Below are 22,056 nucleotides of genomic sequence, written 5' to 3'. Positions count from 1 at the left end.
TAGTAGTGGTATGCTGTACTTCATCTGAAATGTTACTCTAAGCCCCCTTCTCTTACTAGTGGGTGGAGATGATCATTTCATATTGGCTTTGTTTTGTTAGATTCAAATTTCTGCCTTGTTCCCCTGAGTGGAACAGTGAATGCATGGAAATTTACTTAATTGGTTAGAATATAGCTTCAAATGGCTTGCCATTGTGGAAATTACATATGGGTAAGCATCTTTGTTTAGCTGCTAAATCCTTTCCTTCTGTCTTGTAGTCTTAACAAACAGAGAAATTCAAGAATGTTACCTTTATTATTTAACATTGCAGCCTAGATAATGCAACTTGAAGATATATCACTTTGATAAATGAACTTTATTATTTTGTATTGTAATAGCTCATTAAATAAAGTTTCATACATATTTCCATTGGTTATATCAAACTGATTTTCCTTCATCTTTTGGAGGGTCTGTCTTCCAAACAGGTTCTTGAAGATGGTGAGGTACCTTTTCTAACATTGTCTGAAAAAGCAAAGACATTTAAAGATTTACAGACTTCTGAGAAACAAATGAGAAAAATAGTGGAAACCCCATTATCAATACAAGACTGACCTTGGTCACCTCCATTGCGACTCCTTCAGGAAGATTGCGCTGGATATATTCCAGATATACCTCAGCAGTGCTTCCAGTCAAATGTTTGAGCTGGCAAAGACGAAGAATAAAAATTAATCCAGAATCCAGTTCCATTCTCTTTGTTAACCAGTTACTGAACTACTTATAAATACTTTTGGTCATGGATAGATTCCATCTACCTGTGCACACTGTTGTTTGTTTCCTCCCAAAGTGAACTTCTACAACTTGCTTTAAATTTCAGCAGCCAGGAATCTTAATATACTCTTCACTTCTAAATTTGATACTCTTTAGATATTTTAATCCCACCATTTTTATACAATATACCCAAATGAAAGACAATTGGTGTACAGTATTCTCCAGGCCTTTTATTTCAGGTTCCTCTATTTTTCCCAGTACTGTTTTCTTACGTAAAGTTTATCCTCAAAGATCCTTACAAACACCTACTTACTCAGTCATACTGCAGGTAAACATGCACTTTGGTTCACTGAGTCCATGCCAACCATCAAGCTCCTATTCACACTGATTCCCCACCTTTCCTTCGTTGCCCACCATATTGTATTAGCCGGTGACAAAAGAGCAGCAATTTACAGCGACCAGTTATGTCTGTACGACTTCGGAACGTGGGAGGAAACCACAAAATCCACAAAGACTGCGTAACTGAAAGTCGGGATTGAACCCAAGATGTGCCAAGTGCAACCTCAATTTCTCCTTCATCAATCTATGTTTATCAAAAAATTTCACTGGATTTCTAGAATAGTGAATACAGAGACAGGAATGGACTCCCAAAGGTAAACTTTCAAAGTACTTAATTATTTCTTTACCCCAAGTTAATTTTAAAAACTTTTTCATGTCTTATGTTAAAGTTATTGACATATAACTGCTGAGAAAATACTCACATCCATTTCTGAACAAGGCTATTATGTGTACCAGTGATTTTGTCAATCAAAAGACTACTTGCAAGGAGGAAATATTATTCATAATATTTATTAGGTTCATTAAGAAATACCGTAAATTCTGATTACACTGGACTCCCAAGTATTTGCTTCCTCAATACTTTTGGGTGTATCTTCTGGGTTTTGGGCTGCTGATCATGGAAATAACCATGAAATTTCCGTATCATGCACCATTTTTTAAAAATTGCTTATATTTATTATTTCAAATCGTAAGTCAAGTCAAAATAACTGATGCCAAGATTAAGGAGGCATTTTTGTTTGTCCACAAGTCAAACAGGTCATCAGTGACAGGCAATTCTTCTCGTGGGACTGGAGAAAAATCACATGGAAGGCATTCAAGGATATTTTGAAATTTTTTTTGGCAACTACAGTGCACCAAACTACGTGCAGAAGGTTGACGTGCTTCAAGCATACAACACCATGAAGTGGAACATGTCACTAAGGATTCATTTTCTGCATTCCTGTTTAGACAGCTTCCCTGTAAATCAGTGACGAGCATGATGAAAGATTTCAACAGGACATTGTGGCTGATTATTGTTGGGCACTTACACGAGAAGCCTCAGATACTGAGTACAAATAAAAATCATCAACAAAATATTTGTAGCTTGTTGAACTGCTGCAAAGCATCAACAGCATTACAGAATTAAATGCAGTATATTCAAAAAAATGTTGATTTCTTGTTTCTCCAAATTCCTACATGATAGAAAAAGTTTGAAACTACATTTGTGTTCAAGTGGTCTAGTGGCTTATCATAAAGAAAATTGAGGAAGCAACGTTTTTATTTTGTCCAGGGTCATTAAACATAGGGTGCCAGGGCTTTTTCCTACATTACTTTTGCCTTTTGTCCCTAACTGTCCTAGCAATCCTGGAAAGAAGATTTAAAAGGAATTAAGATCAGGCTTATCTGTATTTTGGTCCTGACAGTCCTAGCAAATGGAGAAGAACATTTGAATAGAGCAGCCCAAGTGAAAGTGACTGTTGATGAAGAAGAAATGCTCTGTTTTGGGTACAAATTCTAATGCTTTCAGTTGTAGTTTTGGCGATGTTGAGATGGTGACCATACCTGTAGGAAGTGTGTCAAACTGCAGCTCATGACTGACCTCATTGAGTGGCTAGAGCTGTGGTTGAACTGAGGAGTCTCTGTGCTACTGAATTATCATAGGCAGGGCTTTAATGAAGTGATCATACCTAATGAGCAGGTACCTAGAAAGGATAGGCAAAGTGCAAGATTCCTCCTTTTTTAAAGACAGCACACAACATTTATTAGGTAAACGTTCCAACAATAAATTTAAAGGGAGTACAGCAACTATCACCTGAGCCAGATAATGAACGAAAGGGATTTTGAAATCCTGAGATAATCAAATTCTACTGAATCATAAAACAAAAAAAAAATGCTCTGGTCAGAATACTTCCAAACAATAGCAGGAATTGATATAATAATCTAGAGACCATGGGAACATTATGAAAATAGTATCAAACATGAGGGTAAAGAATGAAAAATAAAGAGCTTTCCCAACAGATATAACATCAGTTACATCAATGAGTAGAAGCAGACTATTTGGCCCTTGATGTCACCTGTGCCATTTAATAGAATCATGGCTGACTATTCAAAATTTTGAAACAGTAAAGCAAAATCTGTGCCAATTAGATAATGGAACAAGTATTGTAAAAACAGAATGTAAAGCAGTAACAAAAATAATTTTAACTTTAAATATTTTCATCCATCAGCTGAGTATTTATCGTAAAGTATTTACTATGTTATGACTAGCCATTTTGCCTTTTACTTACTTACCTCTATACATCTGTAGTGTGTCCTCATCTCATATTGAACTCTGTGTTTCTTGAAAATGTGAACAGATTTGAGAAGTGTCAATCTATCAACTTTCTTTGGAGGTTCATACCTTTAAATAAAAGTAGATGCAAATGTTATGTTAAATTATATTTAGTTACATCGACCTTACAAGTGCATTCTATCAGCTACATTGTAATATTCAAAAAAATCATGATTTGTAATATTGTAGAAAGAATAAATATTGCAGATGAGGAGAACTAAAAGTTGTACATAAAAACATTGTCCCATGTTTTATGGAATCCATGGAGCATAATTACAAATACACTTTCTACAATGTTTTCATCAATCTGGTAAATCCTGACAAGAGTTTTGCTCAATCCTACAGAAGTTCTCTCTTACGAGTCACACTTGAATTTTGTCTGTTTGAATCACTGCAGTGACGAGATTTCACAAACACGAGAAAGTCTGCAGATGCTGGAAATCCAAAGCAACGCACACAAGATGCTGCAGGAACTCAGCAGGTTAGGCAGCATTTATGGAAGAGAGTAAACAGTCGATGTTTTGGGCCAAGACCCTTCATCAGTGACAGAATTTAGCTGGCACCAAGTAAAAAGCAACTATATATTTTGGGATAAATATATGGCAGATAATATTTCTGTAATGAAGTCATGGGAATATTGCTTTTTCTGTCAGTGATCCAAGTATCAGTTGCCTTCCTCCCAATGGAAGCAAGCACTTTGCTTGCATTAGTTTAACGACCTTAAATTCCAAGGTAACTCGGGAGAATATTAACCACATTTTATCTCTTTTTTTTTTAAAAACTTACTGACAATGATAAAAGATGTTAAAGTGAGTCTTAAAAGAATTAAGGAAAAGAACAGTTTTCTAGAATTTAAAAGTTTGGCATTTGTACTACTAAGGTTGAAAGAAAATAAGGTTGGCCTTGTCAAAGAGTACAGTACCTTGGATACCCTGATAGCAAATTCAAAATTGAGTCAATTGCCACATCAAGTACATGTATATATGCACAGGTTCCAGTAAAATAACTTCCAGCAGCAGCATCAGGTTTATTATCACCATCTTGTCTGATGTGATAATTGTTTTTGCAGCAGCAATGCAATGCAAAGACAATTCCGATAAGATACATCATAGATGAATAGTGCAAAGAAAAAAAAATAACGAGCTGGTTAGTATTTCTCGATTCATGAAGCATTCAGAAATCCGATGGCAGAGGGGAAGGAGCTACTTCTGCGTTATTGAGCAACAGACTCAACAGTCTGGAGGAACTCAAGTCAGACAGCATCGACGGAACAGAAGTGTTTCAGGCCAAGACCTTCCATCAGTTCCTCCAGCTTTATGTGCATGTTGGTCAAGATTTTCAGTGGCTGCTGAATCTCGTGTCCCCAGGCTCCTGTACCTCATCCTGAAGTTAGAAATGAGAAGAGGGCATGTCCTGGATGGTGAAGGTCCTTCGCTGATGAATGCTGCCTTCTTGAGGCACTGCCTCTTAACGATATCTTAAACAGTGGGGAAGGTTGTGCCAATGATGGAGCTGGCTAAATGCAGTCCTTTGCAGACTCTCAGCGTTCACAAGAAAAACAAATTATACACAATTTTTACAAGAGTAAACAGAACTTGAACCATGAAGTCTATTTTAGTGCAATGCTCACTTGTCCTGCTGGTTAGCTCAAGAACAAAATGGTCAAAGGGAAGTAGCTGTTCTTGAACCCGGTGGTGTGACTCATCAGGCTCTGTTACAAATGATAGCAGTGAAAAGAAGACATGGCGGGGAAGGAAATGCTTGTTTTGTGTCGGCATACTCCACTACTCTCTGCAGCTTCTTATGTTCCTATACATTTGAATTGCCATAACAGACCACAATGCAACCAGTCAGGATATTGTCAACAGTACATCTAGAAGTTTATTAAGAGTCTCCAATGACAAGCCAAACCTCCTAAGAATGTAAAGATGCTGGAACATTTTTCCTTGTAATTGCATTTATGTACTGGGCTCACAAAGGGCCAGGTGATATGTTAACAGCCAGGGCTGCTGGCTTTCTCCATCGCCGACCCCCCAAATGTAGACTAGTGCAGGTTTGCCCTTCTGCCCCTTTCTGAAGTGGACAACGAGCTCCTTAGTTTTATTGACACTGAACAAGAGATTGTTTTGCAGCACCACTCGAAAAGGTGTCCTATCTCACTCCAGTAAGCTGACTCTTGGTGATTCATCTAATGGTAGTGTAGATGGTGATTTTGAAGATGGTACTGGAGGTAAGATTTGCCTGAAGTAAGATGTAGACTGGAGAACTTCCATGGAGGGTTCCTCCTGACACAAATCAAAAAATTGAGTGCTGTGTAACAATGATTCTACATTTTTTTGGTTCGAGGACCGAAAACTTGAGTCCTGAGGCTGAAAAGTGATACCAGTGCATCTTGAATATCAGAAAATTTGCAAAATGAAGTTTTATGAGTATGAACAATTGCACAGTAGTGGTAGGGGAATGTGGCTTTGTTTCAGTGAAAACATGGATTGACTGAAAACCAAGTGTTTTTACTCCCCACCATAATTTATGTATAACACTTCAACTATTTGAGACATGGTGAGGGAAGTTCACTCAATTAAATTTGTAGAGCTGATAGAGTACATGTCATTTTTCTTGTCCCATTATTGAACTGCATTTGAAGGAAAAGAATTTGGATTACACTTAGTATAAGTCTAGAGCATCATAACAAAGGTGTTCTAAGGAACAATTAAAAACTTACACTTTGTCAACAGTGATGTTCAACTCTTTAGCTGCAAGTGTGGCAAAATATTCATAGCTATCCAGTACCAATTTATCGTGGCCTTTTACCAACACAGAGATCTTCTTGTAAAGTGTATCAGGGTCATCTGTTACTATTATCTAAATGAACATTAAATCAAAAAAATTATAATAAGTTATTTCAGACAGATTCTAAAAGGTAATGTCAAATTCCAAAGCAGGCAAATAAACTAATACCTAACAATTTTTATTTAGCATGACTTAGTAGGGAGAATGGTAGAGTACCTCTGTCATTTCTGTCAAAAAGCATCTCATGAAATATCTCATTTTATTTTGTCTACAATAAGGTCATTTATTTTGCACAGACCAAGGTACAAGTTGTGATCCCTCATCAGTTTCAGCAAACTAACTGAGGTGGTGATGTGGATTTGAAGATGGTGGAAAAAACTTCAACAGAGAAACATGATTCTGATTACCAGCTTGTAACAGTATTGACTGCAGGTGTAGATAGTTCATAAGAGAAGGCCAAGGCCAAACCAAAGAGTTAACATAGCCCACTGATACACTATCCAATGCTAAATGATATACTGCCCTGGGGTAACTGTTCTGTGGATTTTTTTTAATATTGGGGAAATTAGATTAACTTGTTGAATTATTCCTGTTGTTCCTAATGTTATATAACTGTATGCTATTTCTAAGTAACAATATCCAAATTAGTTTAAGTAAACTCAAGTATTGAAACATTGATTAAATAATATTTGAAAATAAAGATTATTTTTTCTGCATATGATTACATTTTTTTTTAAGACTTCCAGTCAGCTTTTGAAATCTTTCATTTAAATGAGTCTGCTTGTAAACTGGATATTAATTTAGAGGAAGTGGTTGACACTTGCAACGAATATCAAATTAGGATATTGCAAAGGAAAATTACTAATATAGGATGGTGGCATAAAAAGCATTACATGAAATTCACTGGCAACAACTTTCAAGTGATGCTTTTTTTCTAGAAATACTCTTTTTTAGCAGGAGAACTCTGTGGCAGAAATTCACAGCAAAATAAAGTCTTAACTTATTTGCAATCTTTCATTATATTTTTAAAAACTTAACCTTATGATAATATTAAATATGACCTCAACAAATATCTATCAGAGAGCTCCATGCATTACTAAGCTTTAAACAAAAGCAAATATAGAAGTAGGGAGTGGGTGTAAGAGGGATGCATTGGAAATTTATTGTGCTGTCGCAGTCTAGAAAGGTGAAATAAAAATGCAAAGATTTTTAAAAGATGTTTGTTAAAATAATGAATTTTGATGTAATATAATAGGTATTTAAAATTATGCAAAAATGAAAAGTAAAAGCTGACAGGCTTCAGAAATGCTAAGCAAAGAAACAAGAGGCTGTTGATGAGATGAAATGCTAGACAAGTAGAATAGAGGGCAAGAGAAAACTTCTTTTCAACAAGTTGAGGTTATGGAATTTTCATTCAGGGTTGAGAATTAGCATTTAAATTAGATTGTATGGGTATATTAGGAATATCGGAACAGTAAGTATTTGAGTATTTGCTCACGTTTATGGTAAACACAGGATAGAACTAAGACTTGTTTCCTTGTTACATATAGATAGGAATCAGCTAAAATGTTACTTCAAATATCTTATGCAAAAATAATTTGGCGTTTTCTAGAGGATACCCAATTAATTTTGTTTCTCAAAATACAAAAAATAAATTATACAACGTTCTTTAAAAGTGCAGCTGGGTTTATTCTAGTTTTGTCCCACATTAACAAAACCACCGAACTGCTGATAAAGCTGTCACAGGAGCAACCTTGCACTCAATGTCAGTAAGACCAAAGAATTGATTGTGGACTTAACACTGACCATAAGACATAGGAGCAAAATCAGGCCATCTGACCCATTGAGTCTGCTCCACCATTTCATCATGGCTGATCTAATTCCATGTCAGCTCCAATCACCTGCCGTCTCCCCACAGCCTTCATGCCCTGACTAATCAAGAACCTATTAACCTCTGCCTTAAATATACCCAGCCTGTGGCAATGAAGACCAGATTCACCACTCTCTGGCTACAGAAATTCCTCATCTCCATTCTAAATGAACATCCCTCTGTTCTAAGGCTGTGCCCTCTTCAGAAAGGAGAAGACGAGGGAACACTCACACCAGTCCTCATCAAGGGATCAGAAGTGGAAAGGGTAAGCAACTTAAAGTTCCTGGGTGTCAACATCTTGGAGGATCTATGGTGGGGCTAACATTTTGATGCAGTTCCAAAGACTGAAGCATTACAGTAAGTACAGCAGCTATATTTCATTTGGAGGAGATTTGGTACATCACCAAAAGACACTCGCACATTTTTACAGATCATTCTAAATGGCTGTATCACCGTCTGGTATGGGGGGGAATGCAGTGCACAGGATCAAAATAAGCCGCAAGGAGTTAATTCCATCATGGGCACTAGCATCTCCAGGACATCTTCAAGGAGTGATACCTGAAAAAGGCCACATCCATCATCACCCAGGGCATGCCCTCTTCTCATTGCTACGACCAGGGAGGAGGTACAGGAGTCTGAAGGCACACACTCAATGATCAGCTTCTCTGCCATCAGAAATCTGAATGGACACTGAACCCATGAACACTACCTCACTACATTTCTTCTCGCCTTTTGCACTGCTTATTTAGCGTGTGTGTAAATACGTACTTACTGTAATTTACAGTTTTATGTATCGCATAACAGTAAATTTCATGATATATGCCAATGGGATTAAACCTGATTCTGACTCTGAATTTGAAAAGTAACTCGAGTTTTCACAGCAAATCAGTACTTAAAATATATAGCACGGATCCTTAAAAAGAGCATCCAAAACACTAACAAAAAGTGTGGGAATCCTTACCGATGGAGCTGTGGAATAGTGTGAAGATCCCCAATGAATTCTTGATGCAAAAATTGGCAGTAACCTTTTCCTACTGTAACAAAAATATATTAAACAGCATCACAATTTTGCAAAAGCTAAATTTCAAGACTTCTTTTAAAGTCATCTTTATATAGAACCTTTCATCGTGTTCCTAGTCATCTCAAAATAATCATAAATTATGTATGAAACTCGTTGTTGCATAGTAAATGTAACACAAAACTGGCAAGTAAATCCTAGGAACATTATGTAAGATAAATGACCAATGTATTGTTACTATTGGTTGAGATTAACTGTTGGCCCAGATATCAGGGGAACTACCTTCTCTTTAAACATTTTGTATTATCACTTTATATCTGCCTTAATAATTATTTCATCCCAATAAGTTAAAGAAATCTAATTATCTAAAACCTTTAAACTTACCATAGGCATACTGTTAGCATATTATTGGCAGTATAATTCAAAAGTGGAACGCCATCAACCTGAAAGCCAATACGAGTAAAATAATTTTGTCATTCAAACACATTTAATTTTACTGTTCAAATTAAATAGTTAACATTGAGGGATTTGTTTTGGACACACACCACTGTTTAAAATACTGTAAACATTTACAGATATGTTGTATTAGTTCTGCCTGGTAAGTTAAACACCTCTCAAATGATACCATTTCCACGGAGAAAATTATATTTGAGAGGAAAGAAAAAAAAAGTGAACATTTGGTAAAGAAAAATTGCCTACAGGATTTTTTTTTTAAATCGACAGATGCAAACGAAATGAAATGGAGAGATGCTCAGAACAGAAAAAAATAGAAATGCAAGATCACATATTTCGTGTTTTATGCAGGAAGTCCATTTGTAGAGCCCAGCAGTAAATACGAGAAAGAATGAATAGAGGGAACTGTCACGGAATTTGATTAATTCCAGTAATTTAGAATTATGAAGCAAGGGGGCAAACTGGAAAGGAGGCAAACTGTTTTTGGCAACTGGAGGGCGTTATGGAATGAGGGGAAATAATGAAAAAGCAGTTAATTGAAGATCGAAAACGGGAGAAACTTGTTTAGAGCGAGGTCTGCATGGTCAAGTAAAGAGGACGAAGGGGTCCAGCACCGCAGACACACTGGTCTGTCTCATTCAACGCAGCTCGAGCGTCGGGGCTCTGAGTCTCCGACCATGACAAACCCGAGTACAAAACGACGAGACTTTACCCTAAAAAGGCGCCTGAACACACCACACGTAGTCCTGCAGACCGCCATCCCGGTCTCGGAGTGCGGAAAAGCAGCAGTGCTTCCGGGTAATGGAGGGTGCCCAATCAGGAGTAAGGGGCCAGTTTATGAACTTCGTACACAGTGCGAGCGGTTCGCCTTCATCGAGCCCATCTCTCTCACAGAAACTAATTACAACACCTTCATTGCAGCTTTATGAAATCCAGGTTAGACTGCATCGGGAGTAATAATAAAGACAAGGATACCATATCATATGCAGCCTTCTATTTTCAAACATACTTTTTAGGGAGATTAGCGTGCATCGCAAGAGAGCCACGGGTTAAGACTCCAGACCAGAAAGAAAGAGGCAGGTGGATGTCCGTGGGAAGGAAACGCAGGGTAGGAGGTGCACACTGTCTGGGGCATCAACTCCAGAGTTGGAAGTATTCAACCAAGGACAGTGGAGACCCTCTCTAATCCTAAACCGTAAAAATGAAGCAGTGATAGTAGGGTTCTCAGTTGTCGGGGGGAGGGGTGGTTTGAGAATCAGGTGTGCAGGTATTTATCAGTGTGTTGCTAACCAGGAACACGTGTAAGAGACCTCCCTGGACGAGTAGATAAAGCTACTGGCCAGAGCCAGGGTGGATTCAGTAGTCACAGTCTATGGTGGAACAAATACTATAGGTAAGGGCAGTTCTGCGGGACAAATTGAAAGAGCTGGGTGGGAAGTTTAGGGACAGAACTGACAAAGTGGGCTTCTCGGAAGTTTTGCCTGTGCCACGCGCTAGTCCAGGTAAAATGCAGGAGATGAGATTTTATTTTAGCGTGTGCCTCAGATCATGGTGTAGGTTAGAGGGACATAGGGGAGCCTCTTAGTGCAATTGGAACCTGTACCTTGGGGGCGGATTGCATTTGAACCGAGGAGCACTCATATTAGGCAACATTCAGTTAGTTAAGGACTGTTAAAATTAGGGAACGGTGGGGAGCGAGGAAACTTAGCACAGGCCTGGCTGAACTGTTTAAACAACATGGTGGAGAATAACATATTAGGATATAAATCGATTATAGGCTTCAAAAATATAAAAATAGTCAGAATAGGATGAAAAAATCAGTAATAGACTAAGGATGGTTTATAAATGCAGGAAGAATTAAGAATAAAATAAACGAGCTGGGATTGTATGCAAGTATATATCAGTATGATATAATAGCAATAACTGAAACCAGGCTGACCTCAAAGGTGGTGATGAACATAGTATTAAAGGGTATACTTGCGAAAGATAGGCAAGATCATAAAGGTGGAGGAATAGCATTATACCTAAGAGAGAATTTAAACACGAGGCTGCATATGACAGAAAATGAATGGAGTCTTAGAGAAGATATCTAGGTGAGAATTGAAAGCTATAGCGATAAAGGACTAATATTGGGTGTATGTTATAGACCCACTAATGCTTATATTGTTTTTAATAAATAACTATCAGAATATTAGAAAAACAAGCTCTAAGAGTGATGCTATAGTTATGGGAGACTTTGATTTCCCAAATATTGTGGGAGAACCCAGTGACTAATGGATTACAGTAAATTGAGTTATTGAATTAGTTTTTGACCCATTATGTAAATACTCTAACAAGAGGGGAGGCCTGTCTAGATTTGATACTCTATTCTGTAACAATTAGGATATAATTTTGAGTATGGAAGTTGTTGAGCCTTTAGGAACAAGTGATCATAACATAGAAAACCTACAGCACACTACAGGCCCTTTGGCCCACAACTCTGTGTCAAACATGTCCTTACTTTAGAAATTACTTAATGTTACCCATAGCCTTCTATTTTTCTAAGCTCCATGTACTTATCCAGGAGTCTCTTAAAAAGACCCAGTCATATCCACTTCCACCACCCTCACCAGCAGTCCACTCCACACACTCACCACTCTCTGCATAAAAACTTAACCCTGACATCTCCTTTGTACCTACTTCCAAGCACCTTAAAATTTCAGCCCTAGGAAAAAGCCTCTATCTACACGATCAATGCCTCTCATCATCTCATACACCTCTCATCCTCCGCCGCTCCAAGGAGAAAAAGGCTGAGTTCACTCAACCTGTTTTCATAAGGTATACTCCCCAATCCAGGAAACATCCTTGTAAATCTCCTCTGCACCTTTCCTATAGTTTCCACATCCTTCCTACAGTGAGGTGACTGGAACTGAGCATAGAACTCCAAGTGGAGCCTGACCAGGGTCTTATATAGCTGTAACTTTACCTCTCGGCTCAATGTATCGAGCATTGTTAGTCTCAAGTTTTTTTTGGGAGAGTACATCAATAAAAACCAAAGCCATTAAATTGAATTTCATAAAGGCAAAATTTGCAGATGTGGCAAAGACTTCAGAAGGTAAACTGGAAGGAACTGCTTGATGTTGAGTCAGTTGAGGAACAATGTAGTTGATTTAAAGAGGTAATACATGCAGAGTAGGAAATGTTCATTCCCAAGGCCAGGAGAAGTGATTTAAAAACAAGAGATCAACTACACTGAATACTGTACATAAAAATTATTGAAGATAGCAATATAAGGAATACAGAAGAAATAATAATGATGTTAACCATAGGGCATATGAAAATATGAGAGCTGTGCCAAGAAGGAAATGCGGATTGCCAAAAGGCAGGTTGAGAAGGATATTACTGATAATGCTAAGATTGACCACAAGAGTTCCCCCCCCCCCCAATACTTTAGTAGTAAAAGTCAAGGAAGAAGTTAAGTGTATTAGGAATAATAGTGGGGTGGTAAATCAGCAGAGAAAGACTTGAGACTAACTGTTAAACTGTTAACTCATAATTTACTTGAGTATTCACCTGTGATGATGTTAGCAATATGCCAGTAAGTGTAGAGAAGAATAAGTTTAAAGTAACTTACAGATCCTAAAAGTGAGGTTCTGCTTCAGCTGAAAAGGCTGAAAGTTAATAAATCTCCAGGGTATATATCCAAGGGTACTTAAAGATATCAGTGATTAAATATACAAACCTCTATCATGTATTTTTCAAAAGCTAAGACTGGTGAAATCCCTAAGGATTGGAAATGGGCCAACGTTGTCCCAGGATTTAAGAAGGGTCACCACAATGACCCTGGACACTATAGACCAGTAAGCTTAACGTGCATCATAGAAACATTAATAAAGAATGAGATGGAAAAACAGCTGATAAAGACAGAAAGCCAGCATGGGTCCAGAAAGCAGAAATCATGTGTTACTAATAAGCTGGACTTCTATGAAGAGGCAACTAAAATTTATAATACAATAGAGCAGTTGATATCAATTACTTGGACTTTCAGAAGGCTTTTGACAAATTATCCTATGGGAGGTTAATAATCAAATTATGAGAGGTAGGGATTCAGGGTAAGATGTGCAAATGGGTGCAGAATTGGGTCAAAAACAGAAAACGAGTTGTGATTTGAGGAAATGTTCACACCTAGATGTTAAAAGTGGGGTTCCACAGGGATCAGTTTTGGGGCTGCTGCTGTCTTTAATTTACATTAATGATTGTATAAGCACACAACAAATAAACTAGTAAAGTTTGCAGGTGACACAAAATTACTGGGACTAGCTGATAACATTTAGGTAGCAGAATCAATACAGTTAGATAAACAAAATCCAGATGTGGGCAGGTAAATGGCAGATGAAATTTAACATAAGTAAATGTAAAATATTACATATAGGAAGTAGAAATATTAGATACAAATACACAATGAGGTCCTGAGTTAGAAAGTGCTCTGTGTGGGAGGAATTTAGGTGTCCTGGTAGCCTAATCACTATCAACATCTAGACAAGGCACAGAAGCGATTTGGGACGCTAATAGAATGTTGGGCTATATAATGCGCTCAGTGGAGTTCAAGTCCAGAGATGTTCTCCTTAAGCTGTATAATATAATGTGCTTGTGAGGCCACACCTTGAATACTGTGTACAGTTTTTATCTCCGTATTGTGTGAGGGATGAGAGTTCAGAGGATGATGAGTCTCATTCCAGGTCTTCATAAGCTATGAAGAAAGATTTAAAGAATTAAATATTTTTAGTCTAAGTAGACATAGAATGAGAGGAGACATGACAGAAGTGTTCAAAATCAGTTAAGGTAAAAATAAAGTGGATACCAGCAGCTACTTCAAAATTAATCACATGAGGCCATAGGTGGAGACTGGTTAAAGGGAGATTTCAGACCAACATCAGGAAGCATTTCGACAGTGAGTTGTGGACACATGGAATAAACTACCTACATTTGTAGTTGAGAGTAGTACCTTAGAGATGTTCAAATCTAAACTCAATAGTTATTTCTACACACTACTTGAATAGGAATTTGGGAAGTTTTGTTGGACCAAATGAATTGTTGTCAAAAACTTCTAATGTTCTAATATGCGTCCTTTACCAACTTGCACACCTTCCTCTGGGATAAATATTGAATTTCAGACTCTGGGCTGTTTTCATTTCTTTTCCCTACTCCACTTTCAGCCTTAGAACCTTTTGCTTGGTCACACACTTTGGAGGAACTCCAGCTTCTTGTACTTTTTATCTGTGCCTTCTCCACATTAGGCACATTACATAATTACTTTGTGCTTCATTTTCACTTTATAGCTTTTAGGATATGTTACTGAAGCCATGTAATTGTAGTTTGTTTGACAGACATCATTATTTTCCCATTTACTATGATGATTCAGTGAAAACATTCTTTTCCCTCTTTGTTGAAGCACAGTTGTATTTCTGATCATGCCTGACACAGGAAAACAGATACAAGTGAGAAAATGAAAAACAACTATGGGCAATGTGACCCTGACTGAACATATATAATTGGATCAAGTGCTTAGTTGTAATGAGCTTCAGGTGTTTACCATTTCCCCACTGATGCTGTATTATCATTGACCTTAAAAGCTGAACTGCAATACACAGGATGTTCCACATGGGGAATGCTATGCTTAATAACAAAGTATTATTACCATTTAAATTATGACACAATGTAAGTTCTTTAACTCCTTGGTGTACTTAAAATGAGCAAGGTAAAATTTTTCACCTATGTTAATCGGCATCAAGGTCAGTCTCAAGGTTGATGCTCACTGCAACTCCTTGATTTGATTTGTATGAACAGTACACAGGACAAACTTTTCACTATGTGCACATGTGACAATAATAAATCAATTCTGACTCCTTGAACTACTCCAAGTTCAGAACCTGTGTCCAAGGGCTGTTTCCATTAAGTACACCAGACATCCACGTTATTAATGCTGTTTATGAAGGATTGGTAATGTTGCAATTAAATTTACTTACCTTCAGTAGAATTAGTTTAAACTCGACAATCCACCATTTTGTTACTGCTTAAAGCACGTATGTACTGTCAATTCTTTCAATTAATAAACAGCAGTCTATAATAACAAACCCAATGAGGATAATGAAATACAAAAAAAGTCACTGTAAACATTCTCAGTTCCTATCACTTATGGTATAGTTCAATTTCAAGAAGCTTAATTGTAAGTTAATACTAATGCTTTTACTAAATTACAAAAAACTACAAAAGTTATTTGAGCCTCTAATTTTGTTGATGCATTTAATTCTTGATACCTCTTGCATAATTTTGAACAAAGTACTAATACAACGTCATTATTTATGCTGAATTATTGAAGGTAATAAACTCATTTGTTCGCACTTGTTACAAGAGTGTAGGAAATATTCTGATGCTTATTGCTCGCAAACTAGGCATCTGTAAATTACATTAGGTCTAAACTTGCCTGCTGTTCATTGACATGAAAAGGGTTATTTGGCTGTATAAATGATAGCTGAGTGTATGAAAAAGACATAAAATGCAACCACTATTCACGGTACTTTAGAAATAATGTGAAGTCCGTATTTACATACCATCTTAACCACTGGAATATAAAAATTACTCCAAATTTTTCATGTACCAAGCTGCATTTCAATATCCAAAAACTCTTGTGGGTTCCATGTGTCTGCTGATGACATCCAGAACTAGCCACCATCTATCTCAACCTCTTTACTGTCTCCAATTTATCACAAAAAAATTGAACTTAACTCTTCTCATACTCTCAGAAGGATTGTCTTATCTTCAGACATAAACTTGGACTCTTCCAACAATCTGCCAGAGGTCAATACTGCACTATCCTGTTCTCCCATCATGGTTTTGCTTGCTGGTCCACATTGGCTCCTGATCTGGGAATACAACTTTAAGATTTTTATTCTCGTTTCCATACTACAACATCATTTCCGATGCTTCTTTGCTCCTCCAGTTTTAAACTCTTGCACAATGTCCTGTTCAATCACTTCATTGTAGATGGGTGTACACCCAGCTTGCTCAGCCCCAATTCCTTCCCTAAACTGTTGTATCAATAAACCCTTATAGCATTTAGAATCCCCTCTTGTGCTTTTGTACCAGTCCTAATATCTGACATGGCTAGGGTCAAATTTTGTTTTGTTATCCTCCTATGAAATACTTTTGAGCATTTTAAACTATTAAAGCACATATTTAAATCCAAGTTATTGACACTTTTGTTGAGAACTACAGAAATAGTTTTGCCATGCAATCATTTCACAAATAACAAAGATAAGTTAATCCTGTGCAGATTTAGCATTTATTTGAAGAGGACTAGAATAGGGTAGCATAGTGGTTAGTGCAACCATGACAGCTTGGGGCATTCTCAAGTTTGGAGTTCAATTCCAGCGCTGTTCCGTAAGGAGTCTCTATACATCAACCCGTGCATGGGTTTTCTCCAGTTTCCTCCGAGTCCAAAGATGTAATGAGTAGGTCTATTGGTCACTGCAAATTGTCCCCAAATTAGGATTAATCAGGGGTTACTGGAGTGGTGTGGCTCAAAGCTGGAAAGGTCTACTCCATGCTAAATAAATAAGATGTTAAAGCATGGATGTAATGCTGAGAGTTTATCAGATCATGTTTGGAATACTGTGAGCAGTTTTAGGCACCATGTTAAAGAAAAAAATGTGCTGGCCTGGAGAGGGTAATGTATCATGAGTGCTTGATCACTCTGTGCCTGTATTTGTTGGAGTTTAGAAGAATGAGGAGGGATCTCAGTGAAACCTACTGAACATTGAAAGGCCTAGATAGAAATGACATGGAAGAGTCCAGGACCAGGATAGAAGGATGATCCTTCAGTAGAGCAGTGAAGAGGAATTTCTTCAGGGTAGTTATTCTGTGGAACTCTTTTCCATAGAGGCCTGGTTATTGGGTATATTTAGTGGAGGTTGATAGGTTCTTGATTAGTATGATTGTCCAAAGTTGAGGAGAATGCAGGTGAATAGGGTTAACAGGGAAAATAAATCAGCCATGATCAAATGCAATCAGACCTGATAGGTCAAATGGCCTAATTCCGCTCCTATTATCTCATGTCTTATGTTAAAAAGTTTCAAACCATTTATTTAGTGTAAAATTAAAAAAGCAAAAAACTTGTAGGTGCTGGGAATCTGAAATAAGAACAGAAAATTCTGGGAACAATCACCAGATCAGGTAACATTTGTGGCAAGCAAAGATAATTTCAGCGTTAAATGGTGATTTTACAGCAGCACTGTATTGACTAACAGGAAACATCAGACAGGTTAAAATCTGCTACAGCCAGAAGCAAAGGGTATATAACAACTTTTGCATTTAAAAAAAAAGTGAAAACAATAATTAATTTTGCCAAATATCAATGCAATGCATTAAAACTGTAAATTGAAATAGTATATTTTATTTTTCATGCTCATTATTGAGATTAATACTCTGCTCTTCTATTTTGACATGGATACTATGTTAAAAATAGAAAGTAGATCAGTGGGAAGTGTACAGTATTACAAAGTGAAGGAAATATGGTTTTGTGCCAAGGATGAAGGAAGTAGCAAGTTAGGACATAGACAACCTGCTTCAATTCTGAATACAAGAAGAATTGGAGAAAATAATTCAAGTGAATGTACCTCCATTTTTCCAAAGTGACTCATGATGACAAAACAAATACTTAAGCAAAATCATGAAGGAACACCACATCATTGTCTGAGGTGTTTTTAACTGTTGGAAGTGACTTGTAACAACTCAATGATTTTGTCTCCTGAAAATCAGGAAATCTTTTTCTTCTTTACTGGCATCCTATCAAGAAATGACAAACTGACTCACTTAGGGTAGAAAATATGTTTTCTATTACCTGGTTCCTACAAATTAAATATTTCATTCAAAATGCTTCAATGATATTGATACAAATTCCACAGAAGCAGTTAAGAGTTAACAAAACCTTTCTTCAAAAATTACAAGTATCTGTAAGTGTTCATCAATTTTCTGACTCCTACGTTGGATCAATACCTTGCCCAATTATGACTGTCCTTCAAATACAGATCTATTTGACAATTAATTCCAAGCTTCACCTATCAGCTGGCGTTTCTCTCTCCACTCCCCCCACTTGTCAAATCTGCTCCTCAGCTTTTTTTCTCCAGTCCTGCTGAAGGGTTTCAGCCCGAAACATTGGCTATACTTTTTTCCACAGCTGCTGCTTGGCCTGCTGAGTTCTACCAGCATTTTGTGTGTGTTGCTCGGATTTCCAGCAGCTGCAGATTTTCTCTTGCCTGTGTTCATTGTGTCCTCATAACCAGAAGTTCTAGAAGGAGGCAGTGAGTGGAATTCCAGTTTTTTTTTCACATTCCTACGTCAACAACACAATCTTATCCAAGCAAATTAGCTCAAGATCTGCCATAGAGCAGACTATGTAGACTAAATCAGCAAGGAAAGTTGGGCAATTCTCACTGTAAATATGCACAGTTTGGGATACATTTGCAGAATCTCAGAGGATGTACAATTTGCTGGTGTCAATAGCAAAGACCTTGAAGTCAGTTGATTATTGTACAGTATAGGATAAGTTAGATCGCAAGAATGTTAATGTAATGCATACATTGAGTGTGATGATATGGCCAAATCAGATTGGTTCGAGGAATTTAGTCTATAGGTTAAAACACCTTTCTTAATGGAATTCTCTTTGAAAACAACTTTTATTTCAGGTGCTTTGGAAGGCAAAAAATCACTTTCTTTGATCACTTTAATAGGAAAGAAATCAGTTAATCCCATCACATTTCTTTTTAAAAAAAATCTTGAGTACATTATTCAAACACAACTTGCAAAAGTGAATACTAAATCCACAAGAAAATACTGCCTACTTTAAAGATACCATCTCTGTTTTTTAAATTTATGCAACCTTCCCAAGGACATGGCACAAAAATCTTCCAGATTTTTTTTTGGCTATACAACTAAAGCATGTTATAAAGTGAATTCATTCACTGAACTATACATAGTGCTTCATTCATAACATAACATCTCATTATAAACGAAAGATGACTACAAATGTGTGGAAGACTCCTCACATACTTGAAAAAAACATTTACAGTGCAAATATAAAAAAAATAAATTACATTATGGAGTAAAAGGCATGCAATCTGACCACAATCTGTATCCCCAAATTAATAAAATAAAGTTTTAATAATTCTGTACAACATTGTAATAACAGAAAACAGCCCCAGTGAAAGATCTGCATTCTCTTTGTCATTTTGACACTTTTACTTTCAAAAATATTTTGCTTTTGCAATAGAATTTTGGGATATAAAGTATTTACACCATACCTGCTAGATAACACTAAGGAACAGCAGTTAAATAAATGCGTAAACAAATCAGATTTAACAATTTAAAATATATATAATTTTAAACCTTATTTACAGTTTTTTTGCTTCATTTTATAGAAAAGTAGACAATTTAATTTCTGAAACTTTCACTCGACAAAAAAACCATTTTAGCAAAAAACCCGTTTGGCTTCAATGCTTCGAAGCAACTTTTAACAAGCAGCTAAAAGGGAAAATTATTGTCCATAAGGCTTTGCTTAGCCTCTTTAAATGGTATTAATGGCAAAAAGCAAGTCGAGCATCTCCGTCTATGTGCAATCCTCCTGCGATTCTTCAGCATTTGAACTAAGCTTTGTACATTTTGATGACATAAACACAATTTATTGTATTTGAAGATTATTCTGTGTTATTTTGAAAATTGTTTTAAAAGACATTTACAATTCATCATCTTGGAGGAATTCTCCATCTTCTCCATCTAAAAGTAGGTTTGTATCCATGACATTTGATTCATCCATTACATCTTCTAACTCCTGAATGATATCATGATCTTCTACTTCTAAGTGTCGCTTTACCATACTCATGTGATCTGGATGGAGTAATATTGGTGCGATTGGTGAAGCAGGTCTGGCTATTATCGCTACTTCAGCAGCTGCAAGGGCTTTCTGTGTCTTCTGGCGCTGCTGTTCCTCCTGCTGTCTATGGGTTTTCATGTGAGCATTTCTACTTTTAATCTTGTAGAACATTCTGGAAACAAAGAAACCACACATGAAAATGTGTATAAACAGTAAAACTAAAAAAGACATTTAATACTTTTCCCACTTAAGTGACTTTGAAACTAACAAAATAGAATGAAATTATTCAAAATTCTCATAGTTAAAATGCTTGTAATATCTATAAAATAAGTAGCCATCTAACTTACTTTCCACATTCCTTGCAAGGGAAAATTGTAGTACCATCTGTTTCACCACTAGTTGTGCTGTGTGCTGGAGAATTCTTGACAGATGCAAAGCCTGGCTGAGATCCTCCCGTTTTAAGTTTAGCTGCAGATGTCTGCTTTGGCACCTGGTTTGAACCACCGTGAATCCGTGCATGGCCATTTAAAGCCTGCCTGGAACTGAATATCTAAGAGGAGAAGATGATTATCTAGAGTGTTGGAACTTGAAGTCAGATCCACAATAAAATACTTCACAAGTTAAAAAAAATCACTGGTGTTCTGTTTGAAATACAGTACCATTTAATGCAGAAAATTAATAAATGATTTTCAGTGGTCCAGACCATATTGACTTCCAGTTATCAACTTTGCATGGATATTTCAAAAACTTACCCCTTGCTGTTCAGCCTATCAGTGTTCCACGTTCAGCAGGCAAGCATTGATAACTTAACATGCAACTGAACTTTAAGGCAACGATAAGTGGTGTAAGAAGAATGACACTATTCATTTGAGTAAAATAGTAAATGCAGTTTACCTATTTTACTTTAATGCTGATTAGTTTACATTATTTCAAGATTTTATTAATTCTGTTTATTTTACTTTTTAAAATACTAAACAGTTCCTAAATGAACAAAGTTGTCACATGCTACCCAAAGCTCAGCTGCCAGTTGTAGTGAACTGCACTTTGCTCAATCGTTTTCCAATGCATGGCCCTCTGTACAGGGATCAAACCAGTGTGGGCAGGCAGAAGCTGCTGATGAGTTTGGGCACTGCACCGCATCCAGGACAATCGAGTCAATTTTATATTTAAGATGTCTAAGAAAGATACATCAAAGATAATTTTCATCGTATCAATGGTTATAATACACAAGGGAATAAATAATTTTTCCTAATGTTTTTCTCTCCAAAAGCATTTATATACTGAAAGCAGTGGTACATTACTTTGTGAGCAGACCCAGCCTGACAATCAGAAAAACATCTGAGACTTATTGATGCAACTGTGGTGTTCTGAACTTCCTAAAAAGATCGTGTCGATTTCATTCCCACTATGTTCTGACACTTAGCTGTTCATAAAGATCAGCAATGGAGCACCAATTTCAAGTTTTCCTATGGGTGCTTTAGGAAATTTCACCACTGAACCTGAGCCAAGGAGCTGGCAATGGTTCGGTGGAAAGAAACCATTCTGACAAAAATAATTTCAGCTAAATAAATATATACCAAAATGCATTCAACTGTACTCAAGTGTTCCTTAGTGTTTAGTCT

At 36.8% G+C, this 22,056-nt stretch overlaps 2 protein-coding genes across 7 annotated transcripts in view; both read right to left on the bottom strand.

Moving 5' to 3' along the window:
* Positions 1 to 275: 275 nt before the first annotated feature.
* On the bottom strand, positions 276 to 10,334 carry mrps10 (mitochondrial ribosomal protein S10). The gene is made up of 7 exons (XM_059985773.1): positions 10,241 to 10,334; positions 9,460 to 9,518; positions 9,019 to 9,091; positions 6,120 to 6,259; positions 3,358 to 3,466; positions 592 to 681; positions 276 to 501 (listed from the first exon to the last, which is right to left on the bottom strand). The coding sequence occupies exons 1-7, from the start codon at positions 10,286 to 10,288 to the stop codon at positions 418 to 420; spliced, it is 603 nt and encodes a 200-aa protein (XP_059841756.1). The 5' UTR covers positions 10,289 to 10,334; the 3' UTR covers positions 276 to 417.
* A 7,696-nt stretch (positions 10,335 to 18,030) lies between these two features.
* LOC132402794 (transcriptional-regulating factor 1) overlaps positions 18,031 to 22,056 on the bottom strand; it is a 260,989-nt gene continuing 256,963 nt past the window's right edge. For all 6 annotated transcript variants that reach the window (XM_059985782.1, XM_059985784.1, XM_059985783.1 and 3 more), the window contains 2 exons: positions 20,782 to 20,984; positions 18,031 to 20,606 (listed from right to left, as the gene is read on the bottom strand). In XM_059985782.1, coding sequence (XP_059841765.1) covers positions 20,297 to 20,606; positions 20,782 to 20,984 — 513 coding nt within the window. In that variant the 3' untranslated portion in view covers positions 18,031 to 20,296. The remainder of the gene's footprint in view (positions 20,607 to 20,781; positions 20,985 to 22,056) is intronic.

The sequence above is a fragment of the Hypanus sabinus genome, chromosome 12 (genome assembly GCF_030144855.1).
Source record: "Hypanus sabinus isolate sHypSab1 chromosome 12, sHypSab1.hap1, whole genome shotgun sequence".
NCBI classification, from domain to species: Eukaryota; Metazoa; Chordata; class Chondrichthyes; order Myliobatiformes; family Dasyatidae; genus Hypanus; species Hypanus sabinus.
The sequence above is the reverse complement of the archived record's forward strand: the minus strand, read 5'-3'. Positions and strand labels throughout refer to the sequence as shown.

What these genes read in the sequence shown, in the direction of transcription:
- mrps10 (XM_059985773.1), bottom strand. Translation starts at nt 10,288, where the DNA reads ATGGCGGTCTGCAGGACTACGTGTGGTGTGTTCAGGCGCCTTTTTAGG. An exon ending in ATGCTAACAGTATGCCTATG is followed by an intron (nt 9,092 to 9,459) that starts GTAAGTTTAAAG and finishes TTTTTGTTACAG; the next exon opens with TAGGAAAAGGTTACTGCCAA. An exon ending in AACATCACTGTTGACAAAGT is followed by an intron (nt 3,467 to 6,119) that starts GTAAGTTTTTAA and finishes TTTTATTTAAAG; the next exon opens with GTATGAACCTCCAAAGAAAG.